The sequence below is a fragment of the Haemaphysalis longicornis genome, unplaced genomic scaffold, assembly GCF_048455015.1.
Source record: "Haemaphysalis longicornis isolate Haplotype H1 unplaced genomic scaffold, Haemaphysalis longicornis Haplotype H1 scaffold_8, whole genome shotgun sequence".
NCBI classification, from domain to species: domain Eukaryota; kingdom Metazoa; phylum Arthropoda; class Arachnida; order Ixodida; family Ixodidae; genus Haemaphysalis; species Haemaphysalis longicornis.
In genome coordinates, this window is record NW_027526445.1 from 29615869 (window position 1) to 29626811 (window position 10943).

Here is a 10943-nt window from a genome sequence, read left to right on the forward strand (position 1 = left end):
CGGTGCACATACCGGCGACCGCTGGGGTACCTCCGTCAGCGACCAGGAGACACGAAGTGGCTGGGGTCAAAACTTTTCGCAGACGACACCGAAGCTTTGCACTCATGACCGATACTTGCGTCCCGGTGTCAATGAGCGCACTCACATCGACACCATCAACTTTCACGTCCAACAAGTTCTTTTCGGCTCGCAGTGTTATCAGAGGATTTTCAGGTCGGTCGGAAAATGCAGCGTCACCTCCGGGGGCTGCATCCTCTAGTTTTCCTGGGAGGGTCTCGAGTAGCTGGTCGGCGGGGTCGGCGAGGAAAAGCGACGAGGAGAACGGGACTGGTGACGCTGCGGCGATGGGGAACGACCAGACCAGCGGTTGTCGTCGGAATCAGCGGTGTCCGGCTGCGGCTGACGGCGGGAGTAGAAGCGTCGAGGGGGGTCGTCAGGGTACTGGTAGAAGTTGTTCTGGTGGGGCGGAAATGGACGGCTCCGGCAGTATCGAGCCACTTGGCCTACCCGTCTGCAGTTGAAGCAGATCGGCCGGTCGTCAGGAGTCCGCCATTCATCAGCAAGGCGGCTCTGGAAACGTTGCGGCATATTGTCGCGCCGAGAAGGGCTGATGGGTGAACGATAACGAGCGCATGGGTGACTCACGGAGCAAATTGGTTGCACTCCTAGGTTCAGCAGCTCTTCGCGCACAACTGCCTGTATGAGAGGTACTGGGACAGCGGAGGAGGTCTGGGCGTCGTGGGAAAAGCAAGTTGGGGCAATGGCCTCAATCTCGCGACGTACAATTCTTGTGATATTATCTGGAGTTGGTGGCATCCCTGTGGAAGTGCGCTGTCCTGCTGGCGGCTGGAGGTTATCTTCGCAGGAAGAGGTCGCAGCCGTGTTAGGGAGCCGGGTGAATTTTTGAGCGATTCGGCGGCTTTTCGCCAGCTCAAAGCGACGACATTCGGCGATAAGGGTGTCAACTTTGTCGCAGTTCTTGAAAACGAGAAGGTTAAAAGCATCGTCGGCTATGCCTTTTAACACGTGGCCCACTTTTTCTTCCTCCGACATCTGACGGTCAACTTTGTAGCAAAGGGATAGCACGCTCTGAATGTAAGTAACGTACGATTCAGTGGGGCTTTGCACGCGGGAGGCAAGGTCATTTTTGGCTTCCAGCTGCCGACTCTCGGACCGTCCGAACAGAGCCTTCAGCTCTTCTTTACAGGCGTCCCAACTGGTGAGGCGGGCTTCGTTTGTGTCAAACCAATCTTTGGCCGCACCTTTAAGGTAGAGGTCCAGGTTGGCGAGCATGATTGTGGGGTCCCAGCGGTTGTGGCTACTGACACGCTCGTACATAAGGATCCAGTCTTCTACGTCGACGTCATCCGTGCCGCTGAATTTACCGGGTTCGCGCGGGTGGGTAAGGATGATGGTCTGGCCTGTAGCGGCCTGGCTAGGCGGAGTCATGGTGAGGGTTGTCCCTGAGTGCTCTTTGCGACAGGAAGTGTGCCGGACGTGGCGTCCGCTACGCAGCTCCGTCTTCGCAGAAGGCAAGCACCTCCACCACAAGATGTTACGAGGCGAGGACGCGGAAGAGAAGAATGTATTTGAAGTATTTACACTATTTACAGGAAGAAAGGCTGGGCTGCCGCTAACATCAGGACGACCCACAAGAGACCTCGTCGTCTTCCTCTACCAACAACCGCCGCTGGACGCATTGTTCTTGCTTGTGGACCAATCCCTCAGAACTACATCGTTCGTCGTCCGCTAGTTTGCTCCGTGGCAATATCCACCTCTATTTTCTCAGGCAGGAAAACTGTAATGCATCATTTATGTTATAAATTTTCAAGTGCGTGAGGCGGTTTCCGCCAGGTGTATGATGCATCAGGAATCCGAGCATGGCAGTGATAATGCATATCCCTGGGTTTCCACATCTATTATATTTCTGAAATTGTGTATAAGCTTCCATTCCCGCACCACATTATATGTTACAAACGATGCCTTATATTGATATGTATAGAAGAAGAAAATGTAATTATTACTAATAACCAACCAGTAGCTCCTCTCTCTCCTGCCGCCCACTTCAGGAAAGTTTGATGAGTTACCGTTTTGATATAACCCCTAAATCCTAGCCATCCGTTTCTTGACCAATATATAACTATAACTGCAATCATGAATGCGGGCTCCTGTGTTTATGCTTTGTGAGATTCTCCTCAAAGTGTGTAACAACTACTGGCCAGGAGTTTCCACAAAAAGGCACTCAGGTGACTGCGACTGCAACCAAAAATGCGGGTACCCACTTGACAGGGTAGGCAATACTCTTTTATTTATACTTGGTTAGGCTCTTTCGTGGCAATCGAATTTATGTTAGAGAGCTTGAAGCCGTCCTTAAGGGGTAGAGCAAGCTGGTAACTCCCTTCTAGTAAACGATCTGTTTTTTGTAAGCGATGAGGGTTGTGTTTTGCTGGGAGAGCTAGTCGATTGATTTCGATATTACCGTTCTGTCAGGATCACAAAATGAGCGGACAACCACGTCCTACTCGGTTATATGGGTTCTCAGCACGTAAACGATCATGCGCGTGTTCTGATAGTCGTTGTTAAAGCGGTTGTGGTGCCTTGAAAAGTTCATTTAAACTTGGAATTCAATCCGATGAGGCCTACATTTTTTTTCAAGTCTCAAGATCTCTCCATTTAGCGTAGTCCACCTCTGGTCTGAAGCTATTCACTCGCTTACGCAAGCTGCACTTAGGGCGGTCGGGTGCATCAGTTGGTTGGCAATGTCTTTCGCAGACTTCTTCAATGACGCCACAAATTATGATTCCATGCAGGTCACCTCAATGTCGGGACAGATGTGGGGTGTCACAATTGCATTCAAAGCAACTTCACTGTCTGTGAAGTGGCTACGTAGCCGAGTATACACGACGCGAGATTTCGAAGGCGATCGGGTCCTCACGTTGGCGATTGTATCAGGCGTAAAAAGTTTCTCGGAGGAAGATGTGCTCACAGTTTTTCCGTCACAAAGGGGCTCTGGCTGCTGCCGTCGAAAACTCCTTTGGTGTATCAGCAGGCATCGTCACTCCCGGCCCATGTTCGTAATATTTGAGCAATAACAGAGCTCCTCCATTCATCGACCACTCGTTTGCCACTTTGAAAGGACGCGCACAGCATAATTGCATCGGGTCCGCCTTCGTGCTTCTGAACGGCTTCGTTCGGGATCACAAATACTCGAAGTATCACGACCGGCGCAATTGCCTAAGACACTTTCCGACGACAATCTGGGCCTCTGTGTCCTTTCCATGTGCAACGGAAACATCTCGTCTTCTGGGTAAGGACTTGCTTTTCTGTTGCGAAGTAATATCTTCCCTGCTAATTTCTGTCAGGTGCTGTGTCGACCTAGAAAAGTTGCAGCACTCGGCCGTCTTGTCGGCATTCTTGTGCAATACGGACGCTGTGGTTTTGTGGTCCCAGAAATGGAAGCCCTTGCCTTTGATATGTCCGGTCATATGCTCCTGGCCCTTGTTGGCCTTAAAGTGGCTCTTCTCCAGGCATTGCAAGTTAATGCCAAGGAACATCAGCAGGCAGTCGAAGTCAGTATCTTGGTGGGAGGCGTCTTTACGTTGAGCAGATACTTGACTGCTATACGTGCGGTAATACTGGACGACGATGCCGTGGAGTAGAGCCCGCACAAGTATGTCGCAGACCATCGGCTTCATTGCACCCATAGTCTGAATGTCTCGTATATTGACGCGCACATAATCGTAAAACTTGCGAAGCCCCACAGTGTCGCTGCATGTTTTGACGGGGTTCAGCATGCGCAGTCTTGCCAAGCACTCTTGTTTAAGACGCGTCTTGTAGCAAAAGCGCTTTTTTAGTATTCCGATAGCGTCCCTGTAGCAAACCTGCCGCGGGGCTCAATAGCTAAGGCGTTTTGCTGGTGTCCCTAAGGACGCGGGTTGTGTTCCCGGCCGCGGCGCCGGCTTTTCTGATGGAGGCGAAAAGCAGAAACGCCCATGTGTTCGATATATCGGCGCATGGTAACGATCCCCAAGTGGTCAAAGTTAATCCGGAGCTCTCCACAATGACGCGCCCCATTATCTGTGCAGCGTCGGTGCGTTAAACCCCACAATCAATCAGTCAATAAATATATAACTAAATAAATCATTGTAGCAAGCTTCTGCCGGTAAACCGAGGCATCTGAGGCACCCTATCCTTACACAAAGAGTCGATGATATTTAAATAACTCGAGGACAGTAAGACCGCCGTTTTGGTTGATCGTCTAATCAAACTCCTCCCATAATTCGTTCAACTTGCACAAATATTCGTAGAACTGAGCGATTGTTAGTTTCGGAAGTCATGCTCCGTATCTCTCAGGAGCGACGAATTGAGGATACGAGTCCCCAAAGGTCATTCCCATGACCGTCGCAGCCAGTGACAGGCGAACGTACCTACAATGAAATTCGGGAGGAACCCGTGTGGCGTGGTCTTGATACTCGATCGCGTTGTTGTACCCAGCCTGCAATGCGTCGTCCTCGGTGTAGCTTTCGAGTTCCTTTTTGAGCTTCTTATGTTCCTCGTTATTCATTTTAAATATTAAGTATAACGTCTGCATTTGGACTTCTGAAGCGCAGTTTTCCATCAGAATGGCATTTGCCTCGTTGATGAGCTTGGTATTCTGCAGACGCCTTGATGCTCACTGGCACTTGAGTTTCTCCATCGCACTCGGTCTCTTGGAACCCCCAGCAGGTCCCGGGTATTGTCCCGGGCTGTCGGCACCACAAACATTCAGCTGGGAGTGTCCAAAAGCGACACTCTAGGCGTAAGAAAACTATGTATTGGCGATGCTACCAGCTTCTGAACCATGCCCTGCCAAAATCGGTGCTCGAGCTCGCGTTTCTCAGTACTGCTTCGTCGTCTTCGTGGTCACAGGAAGCAGCGGGTGAGAGATTGAACATACTCCGGCCCCGCCAAAGTTCACTGGCGACACGTTCAACTGGGTATCGTCTCTGGACAGCCGTTGTGGTGACAAGCCCTACAAGTGCAAAGCTGCCCCAAAAATTGCTCTCGGTGGTCTGGAACATTACCCCACGTGTAGTTTTTTTAGAAACAGGGCGAGTATCACTTCCATGGTTATGTTTTCGTTAAAAATATCCCTAACCTGTTTTTTTTTGTGCTGCACAGTGTTGACAAGAATTACGTGCGGTAACAGAGTCAGTAGCTAGGAGAAATGGTGGATAAGTGAACCTCTCGTTGAAGAGTGTTTGAACTTCTGGCCGAGTGGCAGAATCGCGGGACAGACTGGTTGTTCATTTGTAGAAAGTTCACATTATGCACGCAAAGCAATTGGCTGCGAATCCTGTCGAAAATATACAGCTCTACCTGGTATAAGGTTGCAATAAGAAACCTCGTTATCCCAAACTGTCAGACCAAACATTTCTCGCCTATGTGCCCAAGAAAGACTACCGTGTTTTAAACCGCCGTCACAGAGACGCTACTGCCTCTGTTCCACGCCCTGCAAACATTGCGCAACCGTCTCCATCGCCACCGGTTTCGGCCCGCAATATGAGAAAAATCCAAAAACAAAAACCTGCGAGCACGCGAGTAAGGCCCGGCCTCAAGAAAGGCACAGGACAGTGGAGCAACGCGTCGTTTTGTTTGTTTCAGTGGACAGCACATGTAAAACCTACAGTTGCCGGACTATGAAGGCCCTATTTTGTAAGCGTGTGGTGTGTGTGTGGTGGGGGGGGGGGTATGGCACTGGAGTGCGGTACTACACCCACATACTCTAAGTGTATGCCCAGGTAGCACAGGACTGTTCGGCCTAACTCAAGCCGGTGTACTTTGGCTAGTGACGTCGTGTCCGGCTATTTTGTGGCAGCCGTGTTCGGCCCGTGTCCAAATGTGGGCCTTTTGGCCGCATACAGCCGTACTCCCATGACTATTGTATGGTGAGTGTCCGTCGGCCTGTTGACTGGCTTACGTACATTCGGACAGATTCCAGCCGTAGGGCAACCGGCATTCCAAAGCCACCTGTGTGCGGCCGAAGTATGGCCACTTGAAGACAGCCGAGATGCGGTCGTCGGACTCCAGCCCGACTACAGCTGCCGGAAGTACGGCCATGCTATGGGCATTGGAGTTCAGCCACAGTACGTTAACTGTACTGAGGCCGGTGGATGACCACTGCATGCAGCGCAAGCAGATGACTCAGTCGCGCTTGGAATCAGCACGAACCCACCATTTTGGGCCCACTGCACCCCCACCAAAGTGAGCCAGCGCGCCCACACCAGCCGTCTAGCTTTCAGCGGAGCCTTGCTAATTATCAGTGTCAGTTGAAAGAAAAATTTATTTATTAAACAGGGCCGACAAATGGTCATTCCTATAATTATTGTGCCTCTGTTACAGTCGGATGCAGAAAATATTCATTTCTTTGCATATCTGGAATAGTTGTATTGTCCAGGTCCTGATGTCTTCTGTGGGGCGGATTAGCTGTAATAAACGGAAAAAGGGGTGGGGGGCGATGGGCCGAAGGCGCATACTTTAGTGGGTTTAATGTCAGAGAGATGAAAATTCCGCTTTTAGCCTATTTCTTCTGGGGCGATCTTCTAGAACACGTCCATGCTCTGACAAAATAAACTATTTTTACAACATGTAAAACCGGTGCGCATTCCAATACAAAGTGTTTTGGCACTCCACAAAAACCTCAGGGGCATTACATATAATTTCCTTCCACAAAACGCATGTCCAGTTTTTGCCCATTTTTCTAAGAAAGAAATTCTATACTCGACGAACTTTTCTGAGGAGCTTTCACAGGGCTGTATATAGAAGAGATCGAAGGAGTACCTTCATTTTCAATGTATTATTTTAAGTTGTTTTTATGAGTTACGTGCACACCACGTATTTGCCCGAAAAAAATCAATTTTCATATATTGTCATACTGTGTTAAAAATTGTAGACGTGTTTCGAATGACGCTCTGCTTCTGGTGGCTGCTGTTCTATCCAACTTTGTGCTCACGCATGGACAGGCGGAAGACTACAGTTTCATAATTTGTTTCAAACTAATAGCATATCAAAGGTAGTATGCATACAGAAAATTTTGCATACTACTAGCAATAAAACAATAAATATTTCCTTGGCCGAGTTTGAATGTGTAAGGCTCTGAACCCTTTGGAGGCAAACGTCCGGCTCCGCCCTATGGATACACAGCTTCCTCCAGCTTTGGAGGCTAACATGCATTCTTCGCACGCCCTTGGAAAATAGCACTAGCAGTGCTTGGCACTCTAGCCTTTCAGTAGCCATTGTTTTGTACTTTTAGCAGCCCGAAAGGCTGCGTGTTAGGCCGTTTTTGTTTCCGAAATTGACACTAAGGGAAAACAATTTTCGTACTCTTCTATTCTCATTGACTAAAGGATGCCCACAAAGAGGCACATATTTATTTATTTAATTATTTATGTATTTATTTATTTATTTATTTATTTATTTGATACCTACTTTGCCTTTCCATTCATGCCTTACAGCACGGAGATACATTACACTACACACCAAATTTGAGACCAAATAACAAAATTCCTCAAAGCGTGGGGCAAATTATCCTTACAAACAGTATAAAATCATACGTGGAAGATAATTACACTCTTGTATTGATCTAAATGAAAATCTATCGCTCAAGGTGTCACCTTTAGAGAAAAATTCATAATTTGCTTTAATATTGCGGTCCCACTTATAAATATGTAGAATGACGCTTAGCTATACTTCTCCCCTTCCATTCCACTTTTCGAATGATCGATATTACGAAAATATTTCAACCTGCGGTTTCATCTGTGATTTTTTACATCTTACCATGTAAGTTTTCTTTGACTTTCCCTCATGCTGATTTGACACTCCCAATTACCTAAAATTAATCGCAAGGTCCTATTCTTTATGTTTTCGGGCGTATCAACCAGCTCTTTGATGTAGGGTTCAAAGCGAACACACGCGTACTCCAACATTGAGCGCATTTCACCGATACGGTTGTTCTTGTAGGTTAGATGTAGCTGATGTAGATGTAGCTTCGCTGAAATTTTGTCTCAGGAAACCAAAAACACGTGCAGCCGTAACTTTTATCTCGCGGACGTGCCTCGTTCACCTCTAACCACTTGGTACATAAACTCCTAGTTATTTATATTATCCGTCCGACATTAAAGCACCGTAATTTACGGTATACGTATTCAATTGGAATGACGGTTTTCTTCTAAAGTGAAGGTAACAAACATTTAAACATTCAACGACTTTTCTGAGTCATCACACCAGGAAGTTATTAAATTCGAATCATGCTGCAGGTATCTGGAATCACGTTCACTCACTATAGTTCGATAAACTAGTCATTCGAGAACATTTTGAACGAACATTTGAGGCCAATAGCAATATCGTTTATATATAATACAAACAAAAGAGGGCCTGCAACTCAGCCGTGGGGAATTCCTGTGGTCATGGGAACATATCCGGAAGAACAACCATTGAGACATACCGACTGCTTGTCTTAGAGAGAGATAATGTGCTATTCATGCAATAACCGATTCATTCAGTTAATTTATGACCCGCAATGTACTAACAAGAAGGTCATATGAAACACCGTCAAATGCTTTTTTGCAGTCAAAGAAAGTGCAGTCAACTACTTTAAGCCTATTTATTGCTACAGTAAAATCGTGCGTGAATTCCAAGAAAAACCTGACGAAACCTGTGTTTGCTAGGATGCTGGTGAATATGTTTAACCAAATGAGTCAGATCCCAAGTGTAGCTAAGTTCATCTTCAAGAACCGCAACTAAATTAACATCCAGGCTTCGTCCTTGACAAGGCTCTGTTATTATCGCAAATTTCAAATAACACTTGTTTCTAAATAGGCAGTCCTAAAATCCGATGAACTAACATAGTGCATGGCACGAAGTCGAGCCTTCAAATGCACGAGCTTAGCCTCTTTTAAGTTGAACACCAAAAAATACTGCAACATTGTTTTTCGCAGTAGCAGTATTCTTATGAGAAGAATAGCCGAAGCTTGCACTTTTGCGCGCCCTTGCCTTTCCTTGGCGGGGAGTACTTGACATTGCACCGGTTGAGCTCTTGCGTGGTGGCCGCTTGCGCAATGCCCTTAAAGGCCAGTTATGTTCGGGGAACCACCGCGATCTCGGGTCGTACATGTCTGCTCACACGATGTATCCAATGCTGTCCATTTCTTGAGGGTATGTATAGTCTCGAGCTGATGCGTCGACAAAGTCGGCAGGCGACGCGTGGTAGCGGCTATGACTGGCGAGGCTTAGCTCACCGGTCAGTGTGGCACAGTCGTCTTGTGGCCATACATGACATTCCGATGTCATCCAAGGTTGCCTGGTAATGTCCAGTGAGTCCTTGCCCCATGGTGATTCACCTAGAACCACTCATTACTGTTTGACAAGTCGTTCATTTAAAACATAGGAACACCGAGCGGATGAAATACGCGTCTGCGTCGATAGACTTCCCAACGGCTTTTTCTTCACTCAGGGAAAAACCGGTGCTACACCACCCGTTCTCCTTCCAACGAATAGTGCATGAGCTCCGGCGCCCAGACGCATGCCGTTATTCGGCTATACGCCACTAACCCAAAGAATGACGCATAACCTGAGAGCTTACGTGGGCTGGCCTCCTGAACACTGGTTGCCAGATCTTCTGCGGCCGTTCCATTGCGGTAATTTGGCCAAAAACCACTACCCCCCCTCCCCCCGCCTCGCCCCCCCCCTCCAAACAAAAACGTATATTCTGGGACCGTACGTCAGCCGGTCTCTTATACAACACCGGTTGCCCGAAGAAAACGAGTATTCTGCCGCCTGACGCGCGGTTCACCATTGAAAGAGCGAATTCGCGGCAGCCGCACTCCGGCCGGTCTCCTATCGAAGACCGACTGCCACAGGAATACGAATATTTTGTGCCGGGTCGCTTGCCGTGCTTCGGCTGAACACAGCTTCCCGAAAGGAAAACGGATGCCCCTACACCGTAGTTCAGCCGCTCTCTTTTTTAACATCGGCAATCGAAAGTAAACTGAATATCTGTCAGCCGGGTACTTGTCGTTGTGTGGCTGGACGCGGGAAGCGGCGAAATACCGAAGCGCTGGTTGCCGAATGTTGGCTGCTCAACATACGATCACTGGCTGGTAGAAACTGGATTCTGGCCGGGCATGCCAGAAAGCGGCCATAGACGGGCCGGTCTTTGGACACACTTTCTGTGCCACCTGTGTGGCGGCCGTTACAGAACTCTGCAACTGCTCTGTCGGGATTCTTCCACAGGCTGACAAAATTTGCCGGAGTATTTGTCGAAGACGGGGTGAAAAAGTTTGATGGCGAGTTTTTAGGAGGCGTGATAGCCTGCACTTATGTCACTCAGTGCCCGTGTTGATGCGTTGATAGGACGGTGGAAATCTGCAGCTCTTATCTCGAGAAGCGATGAGGAAGATGAGACAGTGGATAAAAAAGGCGATTGTGTCGTCGTGTGCAAGCCATATATTTCACGAGACGTTCAGAGACGCGATCTTGAACGAAAAACTCGACTTCTTGAATCGGAGTAATATAAAAACGCCCCCTCAACGAGGTCTTCCAGGGTGCGAGCTTAAACAGGGCGGTAACATCAGTAGGGAAACAACAAGCTGCGAAATTCGCCCTAATCATAAGCGAGTTTTAGGTGGCCGCATTTCACGGTCCGCTCCGCTCCGGCAGCAAGCGGGCGCGCCACTGCACGTGCGTGGCATGCTTGGCCGCGAACGGCATTGGCTCCGTTTGCGCCAAGCGGCCCACCGATACCGGGGCGTACCGTTGAAAATGGTCACTTAAAACTCTCTAATAACTCCCTTATTACACTGCGGCATAAACTAGCCCCAGCGCAACGAATTGGGGGCTCATGGAATCTTTTCGAATAGGAAGCGCTCCTCCAGCCGCAACTTGGCAGAGCCATTTGCCACAAGGCC

At 48.5% G+C, this 10943-nt stretch overlaps 1 protein-coding gene across 1 annotated transcript; it reads right to left on the reverse strand.

Annotated features, from left to right (window-relative positions):
• Positions 1-255: 255 nt before the first annotated feature.
• LOC144148230 (uncharacterized) lies at positions 256-1451 on the reverse strand. The gene has a single exon (XM_077679805.1). It carries the CDS (start codon positions 1447-1449, stop codon positions 256-258), a length of 1194 nt encoding a protein of 397 aa, XP_077535931.1. The 5' UTR covers positions 1450-1451.
• Between the last annotated feature and the right edge of the window lie 9492 nt (positions 1452-10943).

Coding starts and splice junctions, on each gene's coding strand:
- LOC144148230 (XM_077679805.1), bottom strand. CDS start 1,449: ATGACTCCGCCTAGCCAGGCCGCTACAGGCCAGACCATCATCCTTACC.